Genomic DNA, 26,098 nt, shown 5'->3' on the forward strand with positions numbered 1-26,098 from the left:
CCTTTTTTTTTCTTCAGTTGCCAAATTCTGAGGGGCTTTGGGGTGTGTGTCATTTGTTGCTGTGTCTCAGGCAGCAAAATCTCTTGGGCTAGCCCTGCAGACAGAACTGTGTCGTGTCTTTGTGTTATCATGAGTGCATTTATATGCATTTGGACTAGAGATTAAATGTATTCCCACCCTACCCATCCAGAGAAAAATCTGAACAATTACAGCTGCAGCAGCACATACTTTTTTTCAAAGCACCTTCTAAGAAGGCAAAATAGGGATCATCATCCACCTTTTTTTCCTGATAAAAATAGCAACTGTCTCTAGTAAATAGGGCAAAGAAGTAAAGAAGCAGCAACAAGATGACAAGGGCAGCGGGACAGACATTCATAATTGGATTTTATCTTGTTTAGTTATCTGTCTACAAAGCTCAGACATCCTAACTTCAGTGACATTAGTAATTTGATTTTCTTCGATGACTGGATATAAGATTCACTTATTTTTCACGCTCACTGATAGATGGGGAATAAAAGTATATATTGTATGCATAATTCTGATTGTATTGCGAATTCGTCATTGTTAATTGTAGGCTGAACAGAGTTATTTTTTCAGGTGAACTTCACAAACCATTATGCATTAAAATATGAAAATAACAAGCACAAATAACATTGTACAATAGAGCAGAAAAGACAAGTGACTGAGTTAGGGGATTTTTGACAGCCCGATCTTTTTTATGCTCAAGTGAGACGAGTTCTCTCTTGCCTCTGTAGACATGCAATGGCACTAAAGGGCGGGAGACACCACAAGAAGTAGAGCAACCAGAGTAAGTGTACCTACAACATGCAATTACACAGTCTATTGTCATCGCTCCACTTTATGGAATCTTGGGATCGGTAGTTTGGTGGGTCTCCTCTCCTGTGGTTCGAGGTAGTGCCGTGAAGCGCTTTAGCAGAGAATTATAAAACACAGCAAAGTGCAAATCTCAGGAGCGCAAAGGGATGGGGCCATGGTAGTTAAACGGATACTGAATTGTTGTAAATTTGTACTATGGCTATGCTCGTAGCAAGCTTTTTCTGCCTCCTCCTCAGGGCAAAATGTGTCTTCCGCAGACCCTACAGAGGCGGGCTGGCAGGACAGGAGGGGTGGAGGGTTGTCATTTAGCTGAAATGTTGAAAATGCTGCCATAAAAGGAACCCCCCCCCACCCTCCCTTCCCTCCTTTTGGCTCCTGTGTTATGATTTCCCGAACAGCGACCCTGGGCAATCCCCAAACGCTTCAAAGGCCTACAGATTTTCTAGATGAGGCTTTCATTTTCATGAAGAAGTAGACGAAACAGCCAAAGGGCGCCAGTCCCATTTATTCTTTGGCTATACAGTATATGTTTCATCACACAGGTATTTATTGCTGCCAACTGATTACCAACCAAGAAAAAGAAAGCGTTCTTATTTCAAAGCTCAAGTGAAAGATGGCAGGATTTGCAGAAAGTGGAAAGAGGTGGCAGAAAACCTGGAATTTGGATTCCAAAGAGGATATGGAACTGGGCAAGCACTGGGGTAGGGATGCCGTGACTCAACGTGTATATGTATATTTCCTCTATTGACTGCCAGGTTGCCTTTGACAAAGCACAACTGACAAGCTGATAGAGTTGTTGGTAACAAAGGGTGATGATTATATAATTGGATTGACAACAGCAAGCTGCAGTGAAAACTGAAAGTCAGAGGGCATAGAGATACAAAAAGAATATGTTACAAGGGTGTATATTGTCACCACGGCTATTCAATTTGTTTTCCAAAAACATCTTTAGAGAGTCACTTGCTAATTCAAATGTTGACACGCTGGTTGATAAAGTTATCAACACTATCCTGACAATTTACATGATGTGCAAAGGCGGCTCAGCAAAATAAATGGAAATGGTCTAAAACTGAATGTACCTTGGAATTAGGTTGAATGAACTGTGGTATCATTGCCACAAGCAAAATAGAGATGGCCCACAGCAGCTTTTTTGAAGAATATAAAATTAACAGAAACTTAGAACTGGCATTCAGAATGCACTGTATACAGTGCTATGCATTCTTGCTTCTAAAAGAATAGCATAGAATTGTGGACATTAATGGGGCTAGCATAAAAAGATAGAAGCATTTGATGGATCAATTATTATTATTATAGGGTGTAAGAACTGACTTGATCAAATGGATAAGTGATGTAATATCTGCACTAGTACCTTATAAGCATACGAGATTTTTTATTTATTTATTTATATTTACAATATTTTTAGCCACACCATTGCCAGTGGCTTTTTCTTCATTATTTATTGAAGAGCTGTTGAATTGTTATTGCTTTTTTTAAAAAAATAATTCCTTTTCTTTCCATCCCAGATATATTGTTGATAATGCAGGGCATGTACCAACGAGCTCTCATTTTTCATGATTTCTTGCCTGTCTTATGAAATTCTGTGTCTTACATATTAAAGTTTAATCATTTAACCACCTACAGTTGCCGCTTTCACGTCTAGTGATTAACTTATTATGGTAACACTTTAAAAGGATATATATACACACAAAAAGAGGACTGAGAGGAAAGAAAGGGAATTTTAAATTAAAAGGAAGATAAGGGAGAACTGAGCATGGTAATGGGTACAGAGAGGAGTGGGCCCTACATGCCCTCTTTTAGGGAGAACATTTCTCCATTTGAAGGTTGGCCCCATACAAGTCAAACTTAAAGACAAGAACCATAAGAAGCGCAATCAGACTGTGAATTCACACATCTGCTCTTAGCAGGCCTTGGACAGTAGACTCAGAAATCACTCAAGTGACCTCATTCTTATCTTCTCTGCTTGAATGATTCAGTTTAAATCATTGAATTCATATCTAATTTCACATCTGTACTAATGGATTCGTATATGCTCTTTTATACAACCAGAGATCCTCATTTGTTCTCCTTTTTGAAGACACGGGACCATCCTTTCATGCAACTGGCCACCCAACAAAAAGGAAAAGTATGATTTCTGCTCCTCAATCCGTGTAGTTCTTTTTTTAAAAAAAAAGTCTTCAAGACTTTTCGACCTTTGTCTTGTCTTGCTCTTGTTATGAAAACAGATTGTTCATCAGCTGTGAGGTTCAAATCTCTAGAAATTACATCTCAGGGGGGATAGGGTGCAGATCACACATCAACATGCCTGCACGCACACATGTGTATATTAATTAGTGTCATTGGGGATTTTTTTACCTCTTAGCTGGGGGTGTGGTTCATTGGTGCTGCAGTGAGAGAGGAAAGGATAAAATCTGTTTTCCCTGCACTGTGAGGTTCTGACAAAAGTCAGGTGCCTAGGTATTTTGTTAGAGAAAAATGCAGGCAGCATAATGACATATTTAGTATCACATCTGGTTTGGGCCAAAGTTAAAAAAAGGAAAAAAGGAACTCCTGTTAATCTCACACAACTGCCGTTTATTAACTATGGTGTTCAGTAAAGCTGCCACATTTTATCTGTCCCACCCAATGTTCCATTTTTAAAAAATTAGCTTAATCTGTAGATTTTAGCAAAATATCTTCTTTTGGAAAGAGTTTTTCCTATTGATCAAGGTGCTGCTAATCCTGCTGGAGGAATTCCCTGCCCCCCAACTAGCAAATCCTACAATAGCTTAAAATAGGCCATGAGGTAAGAAGAAGCAACATGTGTGTCATATCTTAGTCTTTACTAGTGAGGATCCTCTTTGTCCTAGTTTTCTGGAAAAAGGATGTGGTTTGTGTGTTGCAGTCTCACAGGTGGTAACCATGTTTCCAAACAAATTTTTAAAAAAATATTAAAAAAAATAAAATAAAGTCCTGGCTGTTTGTACACTACCCCGAGAGTGCTTGTCCACAGTGGGGTGGTATAAAAATAAAATGAAGTTCTTGCTTTATCTGTCGGGACAACAAAGACCAGCAGGTCAGAAATCAGACCCTGTTATGATATACGCGATGGATGGCACTTCTCTGGCTTTGACACCTAGGATCCAACTGTCTAAGAATGGTCAAGATTATTGTCTTGGAACTGTTGATATCTACTTTGGGGTAGACGTTGAGGAAGCCTTTTCTAACTGTTGGGAGTAAGCACTCATCATACATGCAGGGATTCTTCAAGGCTTGTTGCCCATCCCACAAATTAAACATCTGAGGAGGTGGGAAGTGAATGCCTGGTGAATTATGTCCCTCTCACATCCCTATGTACATATGCTTGCATGGGGTCAGAAAATGAGAAAGGAAGAAAGGCAAAGGTGCTGAGATCACAAAAAACTTTCATAAACCAAAAGCAAATGAAAATGTGATGATACAAATGGTTAAATTAGAAGACATTACTCAGGATGATAAAGCAGAAAAATAACCAAAGGAGAAAAGAATCGGCAGCCCTATCCTCATCTTTGCTAATAGTTGCAGTTTTGCATGGATGTACTGCAATTGTCATGCCCCTGATCGGAATGGAAGAAGCGGCTCACCTGAAATTCTGGTAACCCCCCTTACTGTAAACAGGGAAACACAACAAAGATTGTAATGAAATGCTTACAGTGATTAACTCTTTAAATAATACAGATGTCTCTACTGTCTAGGTTCAACTGTATACCCATACATAGAGTTAAAAATGAGCACTGATGCATTTTCTGTTTTAAGCAGACATGGATCCTAGGAAAATGAAAGATCTGATTTCAATTCCCCCATGGGCTAGCTTTGCTTTACCAACAAACAGTATAACAAACCTCCAACTATAATTTGTTCAATTTTTTTTAAATGAAAAGAATGTAACTATTAGCAGAGATGAGGACCGAGGTGCTTAATTTTTTATCCTGTGGTTGGTTTTTCTGCTCAGTTGTCCTGAAAACAAAATGTATTTTTTAATTTATTATTTATTTTATTTATTTGGTTTATATCCCGCCTATCTGGTCGGTTAAGACCACTCTTTTTTGCAAGAGTAGCTTCAAATTTGGAACACTGTGGGCAGATGGGAAGAGCAGGGGGAAGCGGGGGGGGGGAAACGGTGAGATAAAAGTTTAATCACTAGCCTCACCGCTCTCCTCTGCTAAAAAAAAAGAAAAAATAGGGGACCTTCAATGGCAGCGTTTCAATAAAAAACAAACGCACAAACACTGATAAAATGCCTTTATCCTTATTTCCACCCAAAGCATGGCTTACCCCAATCCACTGTGAATTCTGGAAGATCTGGAATTCTAGCCTATTTTCAATAGAAAGCCTGTTCAACAACATGTTCACTTCTCAATTTTCTACAGTGGTTGCTCCATTTGCTAGGTTTTATTTTTGGCAGCGGAAACTCACCTAAACTCACACAAAGAGGCAGTAGTGATAACTGTTCCACATTTATGGAGTTTTCCTGGCTCTCTGGTCTGCCCTCAGCAAGTGCCTAAATATGGCCCTTCTAGTCGTACCTAGGGTTTACACCTGGACTGTTAAAAATTAATTTAAAAGTCATTGGAATTTAAAAATTTATTTAAAAATTTTTCCGTTGTCACTCCATTCAAGTCAGTACAAGTAGTATGCTGTAAACCTAAACAAACAAATAATCCACAAGAGTTTTTCTTTTCCTTGATAAATTTCTGCCTAGGAAATAAATCATACATATTGATTCTACAACATATGCATACTTGCCTGCCATGAACTATGTTTCTTCTCTTGAAGAAAGTTGTTATTAATATAGCAATGCACATGTGCATATGTACAGTGCAGGGATACTCTCTGCATGAGTGACAGACAGCATTGCCAGTCTCTGATCTGAAATATCTAGAGGTTTGGGTAGGGTGGGCAGTTGGGTAGTCCTGGGGACTAAATATTTGCCCCTAGATTCTCCCATAGGCACAGAACAGGCTCAACATCTGGACCTGCAAAGCATTCGTCCTACAGAGTTACAGGTTCACCATTTAGAGTTAATAGCTCAAGGACATTGATGTTTCATCCTTAGGTCATTTGCAAGTGTAAATGACCTTGCCCCAGCACAAGGGACGTGTGTACACAGGTGCGCATGTATGCATGGAGAGGAGGTATGTTTCTTGAGTCCTGTCCTGCAACATTAGCACAACTCAAACCACGAAGAACATTAGAGAACATTTAGCAGCTTCCCACCACCAACACTCCTCAACACCTAATTAATGTTAGAGTGTAAGACTGCCTGGGCTTTACACCCACCTCACCTGAAGGCATTTTGGCGGTCTCATCTTCTTGGCACGTCCAGAAGAGAGTCTGGTCAATTAGCAGATATTTGCAGACTAAATATGTGCAGTATTCTGAAGCTATCACACCTGAGCCCACCTCATTTTATTGGAGGGGGCTATTACGTCATCCTCCAGGCTCCTCCTTAGTTGTATGGCGCATTCCCCCCAAGACAAAGGTGGGGGATTTTTTTGGGGGGGGAGGGGAAACCCTACACTCGGCTTTTCTTTCTTTATTGGGGCAATTTCTCGTAGGCTCTTTTGACACTGAAGGCACACAAATATAAACACCTGAGGTAAGCAGCCCTCTGACATACTTTCACTAGTTCTTGTTTTCTTTTCTCTTACCGAGAGGCCCGTCTGAGAAAGTGAAATTGTCCCACCACTTCTGCTGTAAGGACAGGAACCAGCGTTGGCAGACCTAGTTCATCTCTTTAGTATATGAGCTGAAGCTGTTCTTCTCCCTTTTAAGTATCTCTGAAGGCTCCAGGTAGACAGCAAAATCAAGGGGGATACTTTAAAGGTTAAAAACTTAATTGCAGGAAAAAGATTCAATTAAGTGTTAAGCCCAAATCGTCCCAGCGGCAGCAATGTCTGGAGGTTCAGAGCTCTGACTGGGTCACATGTGCCATTAGTGGGAGTGTTGATAATAATAATCAATAATAATGTGCTGTCAAGTCAATTCCAACTTACGGTGACCCTTTCCAGAATACTCAGGAGTCGTTAACCATTCCCTTCTTCTAGGAGCACCCCGGGACTGTGAAGCTCACCCAAGGCCACATGGTGGGGGGGATGGACCAAACTCCCAACTTCTGGCTCTGCAGCCAGATACCCAAACCACCGAGCTATCCAGCCAACTAGTGAGATCTTACTTCCTCCCTTCTGATTTGCACTTAAACTAAAATGAACACACTAACATTATAAAATTAGAACTGTGAAAGAGATCCTTGCTCCAAATAGTGCTGGTACTAAAACCCACAGTCTTAGTACCAGCAACTTACTGCTTTTGCATGAGACATTCAGGCTTCTATTATCAATACTGGCATAGTTTGTGCATCTGCTAAAGAGAGTCTCAGTACTAGCACCTTTTCTTGATCTAAATCCAACTGCAAGCCCGAAGTAGAGCAGACTCATTGGTCCAAATGTTGTTGCCTAGCATAGTAAGTTACAACTAGAATAGGCTCACTGAATCAATAGAACTTATATATAAATCACCAAATCTCACTTATTCAATGGGTGGGCCTACTCAATTTGTAACTTACTATGCTAAGCAATAAGATTTCAGCCAATGGATCAACTGCTAAATGGTCAGTCAACATTTATGTAAATTCAATAGGTCTACAGCAGGGGTGTCCAACCTTTCACCTTCCCTGGGCCACATTAGAAGATGAAAAATTGGTTTGGGCCGCACATATATTTGGTTTGGGCCGCATGAGAGGGCAGCCCTAGATTTCCTCCGCAGCCCCGCTCCAAGCGCACTTACTGGCAGCTGCGATCTTAGACAGCAGAGGCTGCCAGCTTCTACTCCGGTGGCTTTATGAGCCCGGGAGGGGGTCCGCCTATTGACGGGGACAGTGCAATGCAGTCACGCAGCCCCCCTGTCTCCTCCCCTCCTACTCCTTCCTTCCCTCTCTCCCCCTCCACTGTTGTGACATGCCCCAGCCACATTCTGGCCGCAAGCGCCGGCAGTGTAACTTGAAACTTTGGAATTTCTTTAAAAATAAAAAATTGCACTGGGCCGCATTACGAGCTGACCTGGGCCGCAGGTTGGACAAGCCTGGTCTACAGTATTCTGCTTAGCGATACCCAATGTGGTGTAGTACACATACTATCAGACTAGGTCTTAGAATGCCTGGGGTTGGATTTCTGCTGAACCATGAAAACTCATTGGGAGTGTGGAGCTGGTAAAACCACTCAATATAAAGTATCTCACTTACCTTGACAGCCCTCTTAGGGTCTCTACACGTCAGTTCCAACTCGATGACACATAGCAAACTCTACTTAGGACTACGAATTACATTCGGACTCTGCCTATCTGCCCTGGCATTGATTTTTTCCCCCTACTAACTACAAAAATCTTTCCAGGACCACATATCCTCCAATATTTTAAGTCCTGTTGAAATAATGAAAACCACAAATATTACTAGTTTTTTATGTTACCATTTCCCCGAAAATAAGACCTAACCTGAAAATAAGCCCTAGTATGCTTTTTCAGGATGCTCGTATTACAAGCCCTACCCCCAAAATAAGCCCTAGCTAAGTGAAACCTCGCTCTCCACCCTTGTGCAGCATTGTGCAGCAACCAGAAGAAGATGACATGACTGTGAAATAAGACATCCCCTGAAAATAAGCCCTAATGCATTTTTGGAGCAAAAATTAATATAAGACCCTGTCTTATTTTCGGGAAAACACAGTAGCAACCTTGTGCCTAGCCAGTAACAAAAGTTAATTAAAATGATTTAAAATGGACAGAGATTAACAATGCAATGATATGTACATCAGCTCACTATGTATTTGTGGAGGCTACTTCTAATGTACCAGCAGAAAACAGCAATGCCTTGAAAATGACACAATTTGAATGTTGACAGCGAAGAAACTGAAATTCTTGAAGATTTTGTAAACCTTGGTTCAATTATCAATCCAAATGGAGATTCCTGAAGCCAGGAATCAAAAGATGAGACATGGAAGGGCAGCAGTTAAGGAATTAGAAAAAAATAATCAACTATAAGGTTGTGCTAATGGAAATTAAGATCATCCACACTGATCACTATGTATGGGTGTGAAAACTGTCAGTAAATGATGCTGACAGGAAAAAAATGATTAATTTAAAATGTGGTGCTGAAGGAGAGCTTTTTGGATATTTTGGATTGCCTGAAAGACAAAAAAAGGGGGGGTGTCCTAGAGCAAATCAAGTCTGAACTATCTCTGGAAGCAAAAATGATGAACCTCAGGATGTCCTACTTTGGGCACATCATGAAAATGTAAGATTCTCTGGAAAACAGAATGATGCTGGTGTGATCTGGTTCTGGTGTCTGACAGCTCCTTGTTTTTGGCAGGAAACAGCAAGAGGGAGGGTTCTTTAAATGCAAACTCTTTACAGTGGTGCCTTGACTTATGAATGTCCCTACTCACAACCATTTTGAGTTACGACCAGCTCCGGCTGCAAAACGTTGCTTCTACTTGAAACCAGAGCTTCCACTTACAAACAGAAAAAGGCAGGGAAAAAAGGCGTGAAATTCAAATTTCTAACTGCAGGTGGCGACAAGGCTGCTTCTTTGTAGCTCTTTCGCCCCAGCAGTTAGAGACTGTGATTGGAGAAAGCTGCCTGGTAAGGTAAGGTGCTGTTTTCTGCTTTTTAAAAAATGTTCTGGATGTTTTTGCAGTGTGGTTTTGGGCTGGGGGAGTTATGTTTCTGTGCTGTGCTGGGTCCTGGGGGCGGTTGTTTTTCTGGTTCCTCTCCATTTCCGATGGGTCTTGGGGGGGGTTGGTTGCTTTTTGGAGTGTTTTTCCTCCATTTCCTATGGGTGTTGGGGGGTATGGTTGCTTTTTGTCCCCCCCCATTTCTGATGGGTCTTGTGGGGTTTGTTGTTGTTGTTTTTTTGGCTTCCCCCCATTTCCTTTTTTAAATTTATTTTTTTTTAACAAGAGGGGTGACAGAAAGGAAAAGGGGAGTTGAGGTTAAAGGGGGAAAAGAGAAACAATCACATACTAACATCCATTCTATACCTATTGCCATATCAAAATTCCATGTTATTGTATTTACTCTTTTCTGCCTTCTAGGTTTAAGTTCTCATTTCAATATATGCTATTCATACGTTGCCTGTTGATTTAGTCCACTTCTAGAATAAGTCCCATCTTTCTGTTGCCTTTTGTAAAGGACAGTCCTTCATTACTTCTGATAAAATGTCCATTTCCGCTATTTCCCATATCTTCTCAATAAGATCTTCTTTTTTCACTCCCCCCCCCCATTTGGGGATTTTCCCCCCATTTCTGATGGGTCCTTGCTTTTTCCTTTGTTTTCTTTGCATTTCCAACCTGTCCTTTGTTCTCTGTGTGTTTCCGATCTGCTCTGTTTGTTTTCTGTGCATTTCCAATGGATCTTGCACACTTGATTGCTTTTCTCTCCCCCCTTTGGCTGGAAGGGATTAATTGCGTTTCCAATGAGTCTTGCAGTGACTTTGTGTGTGTATGGTTTTTTTTTCCGGCTGGAATTGCATTTCAATGCATTCCTATGGGAAATGGTGCTTCGACTTACAACCATTTTGAGTTACTGTACGTCCATCTTCTGGAAGAGACTGTGGTTGTAAGACGAGGCACCTCTGTATTAACAAAACTTGGTGGTTTCTCTATTACTTCAATGGGATCAACATGTTCAACACTAAGAAGAAAATCTGCCCATGACAAGGGCAATGTTTAATTGTAACTGTTTTTCTTTAACAGAAATTGACCAAATCGCTCCTGGTTCGTTGGCTCCTTGCTGCACATATCATCCTGCAACAGGGATGATGAGACCTTCAGGCGGCTTCTCGCTCGGCTGATTGGATCACCTTCTTCCAAGGACCCCATCCTCGAGGGTACACTAAGACCATCCATTCCTCCAGTCCTAGTCCTTCTATGATTGGTTTCGCTTCTTCCCTTTTTATATCCGCTTCTTTGCGTTCCCGACTTTCACAGCCTAATCCTTCCTTCTGTGGTATCTTAAACACTCTGGTTTCTCCTTCTACCTCCTGTCATTCGTTTTCCAACACAACTATTTTTTTTCTCTCCTGATCTTTCTTCCCCCTCCAATGCTAAGACATCTATATCCCTTCTTCTCCTTCTCTCTGACTCCTCCCCTCTTTTCCCGCCTTTAACTCCTTCATCCTTTCTATTACTTTCCCTATCTCTTCCTTTCTTGCCTCTCTATCCTTTTGCTCCTCTACAGATGTATGAGGGGACGGCTCACTCTCTTCGTCTCTTTTATCTTCCTGTTCACAGCTGAGAAAGGTTGAAGGCAACAAGGAAATAGGAAGTCCAAATACAAGATAGATGGATTCCCTAAAGGAAGTCATTGTCTCATGTTTACAAGAGCTGAGCAGGGCTGTTGAGGACAGAACATTTTGGATATTGCTAATTCATGAAGTTGCCATAAATTGGAGGTGACTTGACAGCATGTAACAACAGCTTCTAGTTAGGTATACAGTATATACCATTGAGGGCCAGTGTGTTGTAGTGGATAGAGTGATATACTGAATTAAAATCCCTGTTTGATTATAGAAACTCATTTTAAACATCTCACTTGAAAACCCTATTATGCTAGTATGGGTATTTAGTTTTGATGGTTTTTGTTATTTTTGCAAGTTTTTAGTGGTTTTTGTTTTGTATGTTGGGTATGTATGAATAAAATAATATTAAAACAACAACAAAAAGAAAACCCTATTATGGATCCTATATATAGCCAGCACATAACATATACAAGATTGTAACTCAGGCTGCTGTTCTACATGGGATAGGGGAAAAAACAATATTGACAACCACAAATGCATATTAATTGTTCATTCTGTACGCTTTTAATGTCAATTTGTACATTACTTAATTGTTGTAAATTTTGGTTGTTTACATTCAACAAATGTATGTCTAACCGTGAAATGTACCTACTACATGTGCACTTAGCATGAAATAATTCAGGTCAGATATATTTAAGAATAAATGTTCTGCCAGGTATTGACTGAAAATAATTTTGCCCACATGATGTTGAAAAGAAAAATGCATGTACTTATGACATCTTAATGATTCTTGTAAAAAAATTGGACATTTGATATTTGGTGTTTCATGTTTCAGAATGTTTTTTTTGGGGGGGGGGGTTCAGACTGCTGCCCAGTAATAAATCCTCTTCCTGTTATCTGATTTCTAAAATAATAATAGTTGGAGGCCTGGAAGCACATTACAGTATCTGTCTTGCAAATTCCTCATTCCAAATCCCAGTTTACTGGATAATTTATCATAATACTGTAATTCATTTAATTAGGATATCAATATGCATAGTGCATCAGTGAGCCACAAGAGCAAAAAAAAGAAAGAAAGAAAGAAAGAAAGAAAGAAAGAAAGAAAGAAAGAAAGAAAGAAAGAAAGAAAAAGAAAAGGCAAATTCTTGTTTCATGCAGGTTATACTTCACCGTTCAAAAACTATGGCTTCAGGAGGGGAGAACACAGATGCAGCAAAAAATAACAAGAGTGGAATCTTCACACTGAAGCTACAAATTCACTTCCTTTGATTGGCAAATAAAGCCAAATCTTTCCCTAACACAATGGCCTCTACATTTCTGGACTTTTAATTCCCCTCAGCCCCACCAGCCTCGTAAACGATCAGGTACAAGTAGGACTTGTAACCATTGGGAATGGCGGCCGGTAGGCGGGGAGGGGGGGGAACTAGGGCATATGTTATTGAAGAGCCGTGCTGAGAACGGTATTTCTTGAGGGACCGTAACATTGTGACTTTTTACGTAATCTGAGCGATGGCATCAAAAACAGGTGAAGGCTTCCAATTTCAACCCCGCGTCCTCCTTTTCTTGCTGCACTTCCCTCTCTCCGCCACAGGTCAGATGCAACGGCACGAAAGGGTCCATCCGAACCAGGGGGTGCTCAAATCGCGGCTGTTTGGGAAAGCGGGGCCGGGGTCCTCTGCCCGGGTGATTTCTTGGCGCTGAAATGCGCCCGTGTTTTTCCCCGCGGCGATGAGAGAGAGGAGCGAGAGACCCGGGCCAAGCCCCAGCCAAGCCTTTCCTCCTCTCCGGGCGCGAGTGTGCGTGCCTGCGCGCCTTCTTCTCCCGAGCAATCAGTCTGCCCAGTGCTTTTTTTTTAACTTTCCCCACCTCGGGGTTGATCGCCCCACTTTTTGAAAAAAACAACCAACAACCCGTATTCTTCTTTTTTCAAAGGAAAGAGAGAGAAGGAAAGGCTCTTCCTTGTCTCTCGATTGGTGCCGCCGCTTTGCCTTCCCGCCTGACACCAGCCTTTACAAGCCTCTTCTCCGGCTCGCTCCACCTCCCTTTCCCCGGCTCGCTCCACCCACACATCCAACCCCGGCTCGCTGTCGTTGTCGTTGTCGTCGTCCTCGTCCACCATCACCCCCCCCCTCCACGACGCGCCTCTCTCTCTCTCTCTCTCTCTGTCCCCCCCCCCACGCTCCCCGCAGCCGCTTCGGCAATAGCAGCAGCTGCTCTCTGCCTGCGCGGCGGGTCCGTCGTCCTCCCTCCAGCCGCCCGCCATGGCTCGCGCGGGGGCCGCCTCCTCCTCCTCCCCCCCACCCCCGCTGCCTCCCCTGCCTCTGACCCGGGAAGCGGCAGAGGAGGAGGAGGAGGGGGGTGAGGGGGGAGAAGAAGAAGAGGAGGAGGAGGAGGAAGACGAGGAAGAAGAGGAGGAGGAACCCCCACCCCGGGCTCTTGTGCCACGCTCCTCCCCGGTGCCCAGGCCCCAGCACCCCACCGCCCCCGGGGGGAGCAGCTCTTCCTCAGATGATGACGACAACAACAACAACGAGGAGGAAGCCCAGCACCAGCACCCTGGCTTAGCAAGGCCACTCTCCCAGCATCCTCCAGGCCTGCCTGGGCCACTTTCCCAGCATGCTGTGCAGGATGGTCAAGGGCTGCTCTCCCAGCAGGCTCAAGGGCAGCCGCCGCCAGGCCTCTTCTCCCAGCATCCCCCAGAGGTTGCCACGGCGGCCGAGGAGCCCTCCCAACATCCTGCCGGCCGGCACGTGCTGTTCGCGGATGCCTTGGGCCTGCCCTTGGCAAGCTGGCGACGCTACCAGCCTTGGCCGCCACCTTCGCCTGAGTCCCCCCCTGAGGTGGTGCCCCCTTTAGCTTCCCCGCCGCCCTCCTCGGCCGCTCCTTACCTTTTGCCTTCCTTCGTGTTGCAGCCTATGGGACAAGGTGAGGAGGAGAAGCTGGAACGCCTGCGCCAGACCAAGGTGGAGCTGGAAGAGGTGTTGCCACCAGAGCCGGGAGAGCTACGGGTGTTGCGTGGCACTGTGCGAGTGCTCAACATTTCTTACCACAAGGCGGTACACGTGCGGGCCAGCAGAGACAGGTGGCAGACTCACCGGGACTATCCTGCCCTCTATATCCCAGGGGGTTCACCAGATGGGGGCCTGACTGATCGCTTTGCCTTCCGCCTGGACTTTGGTGAGGAGGAGGAGGAAGATGAGGAGGAAGGGGGAGCCCGGCTTGACTTTGTGGTGCGCTATCAGACTGATGAAGGTGTCTACTGGGCCAACAACCAGGGTAGGAATTACAGCGTGATATTGAAAGGGGCAGCACCTTTCCAGGGTCTGCCCAAGAGATCTGGCAGAGAAGGTGAATTACGTCGGCTCAAGAGCTGCATGAGGCCGATCAAAACCAGGTAATACTTCTCGGTGCCCTGTGTACCCTCAGATGGACATGGCACATCCCTGGAGAGCTGTCAACTCTCAGGCTGTAGTCGAAGTCTCCATCCTTCACATCCCTGAATAATCCGCTGGATTTCATTCCTCTCCCAAAGGAGAGAGTTTGCACCCAGGATTCTTGATCCATAATCCATGTGCCATAATCGGTGAATTGCTGTCCTATTTCAGGACAGGACATATTAACCAGTAGGCTTGTGTCCCATCTGCAGTTGACATCACATGTTGGCAAATTAAAGATTTTCTTTTTGACAGAAGGTATTTTGCTTTGAAGAGTGAAAAAATAGCTTCCATTTTCTTTTTAGCAGGAGACAGGAAAAGGTAGAGCTTCTTGATCTGGGTGTTCATGTAGGCCGGGCAATGCTCGTAGCATGAGATGGGATATCTCTAATAGAAAACCAAACAGTTTGGCAGAAAAAGCATGTTCTTTTTCTTGTCCGCTTTCTATTGGTGCTTTGGTGTGTTTTCACATGAGACCCTGGGTGCACTATTGAGCTGTTTGTGTATGGAAATGACAGAAATTGGAAGTGGTCCATTTGAGGCAAATGCATACTATAGCTTAAAAATGGAGAACCGTTGGCTTTCCAGATATTTGGGACTTACCATCCCATAAGCTCCAGCAAACGTGGACAATATTAACGCATTATTGGAATTCATAATCCCTTACCATTTCTCCATTGGGCGTCAAAATACTTTGGGGATTGTTGTTGTTTTGCATGTGTACCGTGCCATTTCATGCAGGGCTGTCTTTGTAACTAGTTACGCTTACAAGCGTAAGCCCATTGATGGAGCAGCTGTGAAACACTGTCCATAGAGAAGTTAGCCCCACAATTGCTAATAGGATTCTACTTCCTGTGTCTAGCTGCTGCAAATGTTTTCAGGATTGTTTCACACCTTATGCAACCAACAAGACTGTAGGTAGCACATACACTACTCTTTCTTGAAGCTTAAGGGTCATGTGAAGATGACATACGCACTTCTTTAAACATTTGTACACATGAATGTTTGGGGCTAGTTAGTCTGGCTCAGAGATGGAGATTTTGTTTTTGGACTTCAGCTTCCAGAGGTTTCAGACTTCAGCTCCCAGAGGCCTCAGCTAGCATGGCCAATGGCAATGGAGAATGTATGGTGAGCCTCATATCCCCCAGTTCTGGTTTACATTTCTCAGGCCTAGTTACTCCTTTGGTAGAAAACTATTCTCTTGGCTGTACCACTGCAGACAGAAGATGTGGATTCATATGAACAACTATTACCTCATTATTCATTGTCTACGTTTAAATGTTTGCTGATATCCTCAAATCCGTCTGACCAGTTTTCGTAATCTTATCCAATAGCTACTCACTTTAGGTAGCACATTTGGGGATATTATTAAGGGACAGTGAATTGTCAGTTATTTGGTTGATTAGCATATTTTTACCCCCTGGGGTTTGGATGATGCTTTAGGAGTTACTGTGTTTGTGGCATAAAATGTAGCTTACAGTGGCTGAAATCCTGTTGCTTAGCATAGTACGTTTCAATTAGAGTAGACCCACTGAATGAGCAGGGAAGTGATGAATCAACTCTGTAAATTCCATTGATTCAAATGAGCCTATTCCAGTTGTGACTTACTGTGCTAAAGCGAGTCACAAGTAAAATAGGCCCATTTGAATCAATTGCACTTACAGAGGACCTTAACTCACCACACCCCTGCTGATTCATGTGGGCCTAGTCTAGTGTGACTTCCTACACTTGAGCAACAGGATTTCAGCTTGTGTGTTCTGTGGAAACAGCCCTACCTGTGCTAAAATGCAGAGCCAAAACAAGAGCCATCACACTTTCTTAAGCACTAACTAGAAGCCGTTTCCCTCAAAACCAGTGATCTTAATTCAAATTCACAGTGTTTGAGTATTGGTTTTGCTGGCTGGGGCTGGTAACAGCTGAAGTTTAAAACATCTGAAAGGCACTAGGCAGGGGATGGCTAACCTTTAACAAGCTTTTATTGGGAGCAACTGTGTGTTCATCATGTGCAAAGGCGTAGCCATGCATAAATCAAAGGGACTGTGGAATGGGTTTGACAGCGTCACACTGTGAAGATAGAGGTGAAGACTGGACAAGGAATTCTGTGATTCTGTGATCAAATAGGCTTGGAAAAGAAGGAACAAGAAGACAGTGATTCTTTTACCTCTTGTCCAGGGTCACAGAGGCTTGAACCCATCCATTTGTTTCCTCATATTATCCTGTCAGCATTTCAAAAACATTTTACATTCTACATTTTAGGAATTCAGAATTTATTTTCTGTGGGACTCTCAAGGCTTAATCAGAGTTGTTTGTACTTCCCCCTATGCGATGTTGCAAGTCTAGGGATCTAAATGCACACATCCTCACATGCAAGGATCAGGAGCAATAATACTGTAGTCTTTCCCTTGTTGAAGAGGTATGGCTAGAAATGTCACTGCACTCTTAACAGAGTTCTTGCATTGGCAAAAAAAACACCACCCATATTTTGCAAAATTTGTGTGTGAGAGAGAGAGACTGAGAGAGGCAGAGAGCTTTGCTTCTCAAAGTGAAAAGACATATTGTACAAATTGTAAAGACCTGGTGTGGGAGAAAAGCTCTTTGCCTAGCTGGATGTCTCATTGTGTCAAGAAAGCTGAATCAAGGACAATGACGAATTCAACAAGTGTTCTTTAGATCCCTAGTATGTACAGGCCAATAGTTTCTCAATTATTGCACTTGCCCTGGATAATACTGTGACTCACCTGTAGTTTTGCCCTAGTTATGCGCTTGGGCATTGGCCAATTTTAACATTTCCTGGGTTTTGGCCTCAATAATGTAATGATAATAATAAATTTAATTCATCACATCACCTGCTGAGGCTCATTTGAGATTCTGCAGACCCTTCCTCCTCATTATATTTCAGGAACAATCTGAAAACAATATTATATATTAAGATCAGATCTTCCCTTCTTCCCCTTGCCTGCTTTCAGCAGCATCTTGCCAGATGAGTGGGATGTACAGATCTTGAAAGCTTACATACCTTTTTGTGCCTTTAGTTAGCCTAAGAAAGATATTAGTGCAGTATAGATTTTGGAACTTTCTCATTACAAATATTGCTATTTCTGCTTTTTAAAAGCCATTTTTATCTGCATAATCTGTTCTTCTCTTTCAAAATAGTTTGCAGCATATATTCCAGCTTTCTGAGTTGTGCAAAGACTTACAAACAGTTCGGGACAATAATTTTTGGGCACATTTCAGAGTGCTGGTTCTAACCTATCGAGCCCTAAATGGCTTGGGCCCAAGCTATCTCAGGGACCACATCTCCCTTTATGAACCTGCTCAGGTGTTAAAATTATCAGGAGAGCCCTTTCTCTTTGTCCTGCCACTTTCACAGGTTGCTGCTCCTAGGCTTTGGAACTCCCTCTCACAGGAGACCAGTCTGGCCCCGTCTTTCTTTTCCTTCTGCAAGCAGACGAAGAACTTTCTCTTCAGGCAGACTTTCCTTAGTGACTGATTGTCTAGAATACAGTAAATGGAATTGTTTATATTTTGTTGCTTCTAATTCTGTTTTTGCTTTTACCTAACATTCTTAATATAATTTTTGAAATTCTTCTTTAATATTGGAATAATTTACTTTTTTTAACTTTTAATATTGTGTTTTTTATGATGTAAGGAGAAAGGTGGAGTAAAAATATTTAAAATTAAATAAATGCCTTATTTTTCGCTCCATAAGACGCACCTTTCCATAAGATGCACCAATTTTTAGGAGAAGAAAACAGGAAAATATAATCTGTTTTCTTCGCTCCATAAGACACACAAACTTTCCACCCCCCTGTTTTGTGGGGGGAAAGTGCGTTTTATGGTGCAAAAAATATGGTAAATAAAATTTTGTCTCCTGCTCAGAGACTTCTTATTTACAGCATGATCGTGCAGGCGACATGTCACCTCGGAATTAAATCCCATTGAGTTTAGTGAGGTTTTCTCCTAGGTGAGTGGGGTTATAATGGTGGCCTCAGCAAGTCTTTTCAGCTTCTGAGAATCTTGTGTGTGTTGCCCACACACTTTCGCATTTAAAAATTCCAGGCTGATTTCTGTGCATAGTACAACATTCTTGTCCTTTTTTAGTACTCTTGCAGTGTTTTGTCTTACTCTATCTAGCTAGCTATACTCATAAACTGTTCTTTACAGTTATTTTTTTTCCGAGTTAACAATAGTTTTTGAATTCAGTTTTGTTTCCAAGTCATTTCTTCTACTCAAGTCTTGCTTCTTGTCCTAGTAGCCATGCTGCTAAAGAGTCATAAGAAAATTAGAAGCCCAATTGCCAAACTGACATTTTCCTCTTGTTACCATAGTAGGATTGGATGACCATCTTTACCAGGATATTTCTTTAAAAAAAATAAATTAATGTTAAAGAAAATGATAGTAACAAAACTAACATATAAGTTAATCTTCCCCACCTGTGCTACCTTCACCCTAAGGACTAGGTAACCAAAGTTATCATTTTAAAACTTTTCACCCCGTTCCACTCTAAAAATGCATTGATTCTTCTGCTGGCTTATGACCTTTCCCTTTCAAAAAAAAATACTCCAAATTTAAATTCCATATACAGTATCTTTAAAATCGTTAAACTTTATCATTCTCCGTTTTATTTTTATTTCACATGATAACTTATCATTGATTGCTGAACTCCACATTTCTTTGTACCAGTCTTCAAGATTAATTTGTTTGTCAATTTTCCAATTGTTTGCAAATATTAATCTGGCTACTGTGACCATTATAACAATTAGCTATTTTTAAGATGGTCATTTTTAATTATATTTAGGAGGGCGATAGTTGGTGATATTTGAATATTATATCCAATAATTTCTCTAATTTCATTGAAAACCAGTGCCCATTCTTTCTTATTTCACAAGTCCACCACATACGCATATAGGTCCCTTTTTCCTTTTTACATCTCCAGCATTGAGATGGTACATTTTTATTTATTATATTCAATCTTACATCTCCATGCTACCTTGTAACAATTTTATTTTACCCTTAGAGACATATTCTTCATTTTTCTTTGTGACTGTATCTTATTCCAACCCTCTCCTTTAATCTCTTCCTCAAAATCCTCCTGCCACTGGTTTTTCATCATTGTTTGTTCGAATCCAGCATATATTAGAATCTTATAAATTATACTTAACTGTGCCTTTTCTTTTGTTTCTTTGCCTTTGAACTTGTCTTTGCTCGATGATCTCCTCAAATTTTCTGTTTTCTAATTTCTCCTACTTTTCTAGTCCACTCTCTTGTCCAGCTTTTAATTTGAAGTATATTTAACCAAGATATTCCCTCTTCTTCCCCCAAATGACCTTTATAATATTATTTTATCTTTCATCTTTTTCATCCAACTCCTTATTGTGTTTAACACTTTCTCTATTAATCTTTAAGTTTATTTTTAAGAGTTTTGGGGAAATTCTGAACCTCCACTACTTGTTGCAAAGGTGAGGTAGGTGGACTCAGTATATATCTACAGTATACTCTTTCCAACACTCTTAACATGTTCATCAGAAAGGGGTTAGTTCTCTTTATTTCTTCCATTTTTTGTTTAAAAAGGAAGCCCTCCAATGTATTACAATGTCCTGACAGTTCAATTTCCCTCCATATTAAATTTATTTTATGTGCAATAATATCTGGAATATGTTTAAACTGGTTTGCAATGTAATATAATTTAATATTAGTTAGTCCAAGCCCTCCTTTTTGTGGAATATACCATAGTTTCTTATTGATCCTTGTATGTTTGTTTCCATTTCAGTAGTTATTTATCAGCTTTTGCCAATCTTTTAAATACAGTATGTTTCTCCAGTCTTTGTTGGGAGCATCTAAAATACAAAATTAAATTTAGGAATAATCTTCAATTTACATAATGCTATTCTACCAAACATGACAATTTAAATTTTTGTTAGTGCTTTATCTGTTCATTAATGTCTTTCTTCAATTTGTCCATATTTAATTTAACTATATCTTGTAAATTCCCTGTAATATAAATTCCTAAATATTCAATTATACTTTCAATTCTTCCTTTAAATTCTCTTTTTCAATTCAGTCTGTGCCAGGTTTCTTCCCTACTTTTAACTTATTTATAAAAACTTCTATCTCTTCTTTTCTAATTGTTCTCTCCAATGTGTCCATATCCTCTTCAGTTAATACTTTTTAAAAATTCTTTTCCAGATATTCTTCGATCTTTTCAATAGAGGGATTCTTGCTTGTATATAAATCTTTATAAAATGTTTGAAAAGCTTCTAGTTTTTCTTTCATTTTATTACATCTATCTCTATTCTGAGTTTTTATAACTCCTATATTACTCTTACTTTTTGGGGGCGGATGCTTTAGCCAGAAGCTTTGAATTCTTATTACCAAATTCATAATAATTCCTATTTAAATACTATATTTGATCCCTCTGGACCTTTTCCATATCTAACCCTTCTAGTTCCTTTTAATTCCACCATAATCTCCTTTTCTCTAATTCTTATAACTTCTTTTTCTAAGTTTTTAATATTATCCTCTAGTTTTTGAATTCTTTTCTTTTGCTGTATCTTAACCATATGTGCTGCTTTTATGGCATGTCCTCTGGGCTCAGACGTCATGGTGTCCCAGATTATTTTAGCCTTTCCGCTTCCTTTCAGATTTATTTCCCAAATCTTTTCTAAAATCTTTTGGAACCCTTCTATAATATTTTGATGTTGATAAATGTTTGTGACTGTCTTCCATCTATTCACTTCTTTGTAATCACATTTTACTAATGGTTCCATGTTTATCCTGGAATGATCAGAAATTTAAAAAACCTTAGTGCTGGTGTTATTTACGATTGATAGCGATCTTTCGATATTAATATATAATCTATTCTTGTGTAAATTTTATGCACTGATGAGTAATAGGAGTATTTTTATCCCCTTTTAATTCTCTCCACACATCTTTTAAATCTGTGTTTCTGATTAAATTATGTAATATGGTGTTTTTGTTTATTTTATCCACTTTCTGTACTTTTGACTTAACATAGTCATGTTAAAATCCCCTGCAAGTACAATAAATCTTTTCCTTTCTTTGTCCAATCTGCTTAGTATATTTATAAAAAGTTCCTCCTATTCTTCATTAGGTGTGTATATATTCATCAGGGTACACTGATTTACCTTGTATTATTACATACCTTCCTTGTGTATCTTTTTCCACTTTTCCTATCCTAAAATCACATCTTTTGGAAATTAAAATTGCTACTCCTCTTGACTTTGAAGAACCAAAAGATTTTTCATATACAGTACAGTACATTACACCAATGACATTTCAATTCGGTGTATTCTTGAAGGCTTTCATTGCTGGGATCCGATGGTTGTTGTAGGTTTTTTGGACTGTTTGGCCATGTTCTGAAGGTTGTTCTTCCTAACATTTCACCAGTCTCTGGGGCTGGCATCTTCAGAGGACAGGAGTCAGAACTCTGTCTGTTCTCTGGTGCAGTTTGTTTGGATAGTTGAGTATTTATAGCCGTGGGATCAGCTTTTATCCTTTTCAGGAAATGGGTGATTGTGGTGATCAGCGTGTTTTTTGGTGTGGGTGTATTGTTGTGATAAGGGGAGATGATCTGCCACTGTAATTGATGGGTGTCAATTGCTAGTCTTTTGTGTGCAGTGATCACTGGCCCTTGTGGCTGGGTAGAGTTCCTTGACCTTTCTGCAGGCTGCATTTTTCAGTGCTGGGAGACACGCTTTATTGAGTTTTAGATTTTCTTCTTGAAATCCTATTTCAAAAAACAGTAGTACTGGACAACATCAGTAATCATTATGTTAGACTACACAGGGAAGCCATTGAAATCCACAAACATCAGCGAAGCTTCAACAAAAAAGAAGGAAGTTTGACACGTGCCTCCCCTCCCCTGTGTAAAGCTACAGCCTTGGCACCCCAAGAGATTGCTTCTACCATGGTGCATTCCTTCAGCCCCCATGAGCAAAGGGCCTGCTTCTTCCATTCCCATTGGCAGCTGATCCAGAGCAGCAGGGAGGGATCAGCCTTTTAACTTTATCCTGTGAACCATTTGCTATTGGATCCAAACTCTGTTGATTCCAGTCCTATGAATTCATTGTGGAACTCTGCCAAGTAGTGACTAAAATTAATTAATGTGCCTTAACAATGGAATAATTCTCAGATGCACATGTCTAGGCTCCCTTTAGTATGAATGCCAAGTTGCAATATCTAGGTTTTGTGATCTTGAAATTATGGCTTCAGTTGTCAGACAGATAAGCAGACATCCTAATTTGTCATGATGGAGTCTTAAGCTCTGACCATATACATAGTTTCAGGGTGGATTTAATTTAAACAATCATTTTTTAAAATGTAAATCAGATTTATTTTAATTGAATGCTTTCGGAGGAAAAATCTATCTAAAGATCATTTTTTTTAAAGATACATTATAGTTCAAAGGTTATTCAGCATGAAATAGAGCTTAGTTATATAGCAAACGGCTGTATATTCATGCAATATTTACATTTTTGGTAAACTAATTCAGTTAATCCAAGTTATCTAATCTGAGATATTTACTTTTTAACAGTAAAAATGGTATAAAATAAACAAAGTTCAGGAAAAGACCTTTAATCCCATTGTTCTGCAAATCTATGAACAAGCAATGAACACATTACAGTAGGACTGCAGTATCCGTGGGGGAATCAGTTCCAAGCCTCACAGTAGATGCCAAAAAATGTGGATGTAGCGAACGCTATAGATTGCATGGCCTCTGGATCCCTCTAGTGGCCACTTCTGGTAAATACACCCTAAAATACATATACAGTGGTGCCTCGCTTAACAATTACCTTGTTAAATGACGAAACCTCTTGACTATGAAGTTTTTGCGATGGCTTTTGTGATCGCAAAACAATGTTCTAATAGGGAAAAATCGCTTAACAATGATCAGTTCCCTGCTTCGGGAACCAATTTTTTGCTAGACAACGATTTTAAAACAGCTAATTGGTGGCTCTAAAATGGCCGCTCGCTGTGCAAAATGGCTGCCCACTGTGATTTAGGATGGATTCCTTGCTTTACAGGCACCGAAAATGGCCACCCCTATGGAGGATCTTCACTGGATTCTGAGGTATTTAGCCCATTGGAACACATTGAAGGGTTTTCAGTGCATTTCTATGGGATTTTTCATTTCGCTTGACAAGGATTTTGCTTAACAGCGATTTCAACGGAACAAATTATTCTCGTCAAGCGAGGCACCACTTGGAAGGGAAGATGACCTCCCTATCTCCCTTCGGTCTCCTGTGACCCCACTAAAACATGCTCTGGAGATTTAGGATGCCAATCTTCAGGTTACAAGGCCTCAGGGAAGAGGGAGGCAATAAAGTTCCAGAACATTGGCACTGCCATCACATCTCCTCTCTAAACCACCCTTTCCTCTGAGACCTTTGGCACAAACCATTCCTTCCTATGCTTGAATATAGATCAACCTGTACAGTAATATCAGGGAGTTTTACCCACCCGCTAATGGAGACAACACAGGATGAGCAAAGCTTCCCAGATTCATGCACCTGGCAGCAGAAAATTTCCTATTGCTCTTAATTCATAAACCATTGTAGAGCTTACTGTAGAATGTGCCTGAGGGAATCTTTTCCTCACACAGCAACTCTTGGTTCCTTATGGAATGGACACTGCCCCTTACCACTCTGCTCCTTCACATAGGATACATGTGTAGAGCTAGGAGTTAAAAACAAAAAAAGCTGAAAACTATTTTGTGTGTTCCTGTCAAGAAAGATCTTTGTGATCTCCTTGAGATTCTACTTAAACAGGTAGACTGTCTCTACTTATGATTCTGCTTAAGCCAAGTAGGCTGTATCTTGATAGTTCACTTTTCACAGAAATCCCCACCCACCCTTCAGGTACAGAACTGATGACCTTTGTAAGTTGCTTTGTCAGGTGATTTTTACAACTCGAGGAGAAAGAGGTGGAAAAGAGCAGGGAACCATGATCTGTTCTGAGTCTTGTGCTGTAATCTGAATTATAGTATCTTCATCAGAAGATTAAGTTCCTGGCAATGTCTCTTCAAACCAGAATTTCTTTTTACCCTGTGTGCTTGCCTGCCAGTAACTTGAATATTAGATCAGCATTTCTGGTTCTTCTCCTTCATATGTCCGGCAGTGGTCCACCAAAAGAAAAAGAAAAAGAAATAATCAATTGTACATATATATGCATATGGTCTCCTCCTTCAATTATCTTATGCTCACAGAATTTGTAAAATCATTTTTTGGATTAATGAAGTGTGTGTTCGTGATGTTTTATTTATTTATTTAAAATGTGTTTTCCCTGCTGTTCTCCTTAGAAAGGACCTAAAGTGGCTTATATCGTTAAAAGACAGTATTTGAAGCTAACTGCAGCTGACTACAGTTTTGACCTCCTGCCAACCTAGCAGTTCGAAAGCATGTAAAAAAGTGTGAGTAGATAAATAGGTACCACCTTGGTGGGAAGGTAATGGCGTTCCATTTCTAGTCGTGCTGGCCACGTGATGGAAATTTTCTACGGACAAATGCTGGCTCTATGGCTTGGAGAAGGGGATGAGCACCGCGCCCTAGAGTCGGACATGACTGGACTAAATGTCAAGGGGAACCTTTACCTGCAGCGAATATACAGATACTAAAAAGGATCAAATGAATACCATACTGAAAAACATAAGCAATACCAAAACACATTCAGAGCAGTAAGGTACAACAGTCCATTTGAAAGTAAAGATGGGGAGAGCCTGGCCTCCAGTGGGAAGGAGTTCCAAAGTCTGGGAACAGTGTGAGACGGGGCCTTCTCTTCTGCCCCCACCAAAGGCACCTGTGAAGGTAGTGGGACTGAGAGAAAGGCCACTCCTGAAGACCTTAACACTCAAGCAGGCTTGTAAAGGGAGCCTGCAGTCCTTGAGATAGCTTTGGACCCAGGCTGCTTAGGGCTTCAAAGCTTAGAACCAACATCTTGATTCTGGAAAGGGATCAGCAGCCATTGGAGCTTCTGTAACAAGGGGGTGATGTGATCCTTATGTCCAGCCTCAATCAGCAGGTCCAGCTGCCACGTTTTCAAGTTTTTTCTTGAGGCAAACTTTTTTCTTGAGGCAAGTGACTGATTGACTAGGAGACAATTGGGATGGTTTATATTTTGTTCCTTCTAAATCCTTTTTTTTTTTTTTTGTAATTATTTTATGTAACATTTTTAACACAGTGTTATGAATTCTTTTTCAATATTTGAATAATTTACTGTTTTTTGTTTTTAATATTGTGTTTTTAATAATGTAAGCTGCCTTGGGTCCTTACATTATTAATGTAAGGAGTAAAAATATTTTAAATAAATAAATTCGCCCAGAGGTCAGAAACATCACTTTCTGGACTACAGCTCATGTTGTTGTTGTTTAGTTTTTAAGTCGTGTCCGACTCTTCGTGACCCCATGGACCAGAGCACGCCAGGCCCTCCTGTCTTCTAGTAAGTAAGTAAGTAAATAAATAAAATAAAATAACCAGCAACACACTTG

At 40.8% G+C, this 26,098-nt stretch overlaps 2 protein-coding genes across 2 annotated transcripts in view; one reads left to right on the top strand and one right to left on the bottom strand.

Annotated features, from left to right (window-relative positions):
• Positions 1–6,257, bottom strand: part of FOXP3 (forkhead box P3) — a 39,580-nt gene extending 33,323 nt beyond the window's left edge. Inside the window, exon 1 of the mRNA XM_072991471.2 lies at positions 6,159–6,257. The gene's annotated coding sequence lies outside the window, so the exon portion shown is untranslated. The remainder of the gene's footprint in view (positions 1–6,158) is intronic.
• Positions 6,258–13,319: 7,062 nt separating this feature from the next.
• Positions 13,320–26,098, top strand: part of PPP1R3F (protein phosphatase 1 regulatory subunit 3F) — a 37,674-nt gene continuing 24,895 nt past the window's right edge. The window contains exon 1 of the mRNA XM_020793073.3: positions 13,320–14,555. Coding sequence (XP_020648732.3) covers positions 13,423–14,555 — 1,133 coding nt within the window. The 5' untranslated portion in view covers positions 13,320–13,422. The remainder of the gene's footprint in view (positions 14,556–26,098) is intronic.

This window comes from Pogona vitticeps, chromosome 2 (assembly GCF_051106095.1).
Source record: "Pogona vitticeps strain Pit_001003342236 chromosome 2, PviZW2.1, whole genome shotgun sequence".
Lineage (NCBI taxonomy): Eukaryota > Metazoa > Chordata > Lepidosauria > Squamata > Agamidae > Pogona > Pogona vitticeps.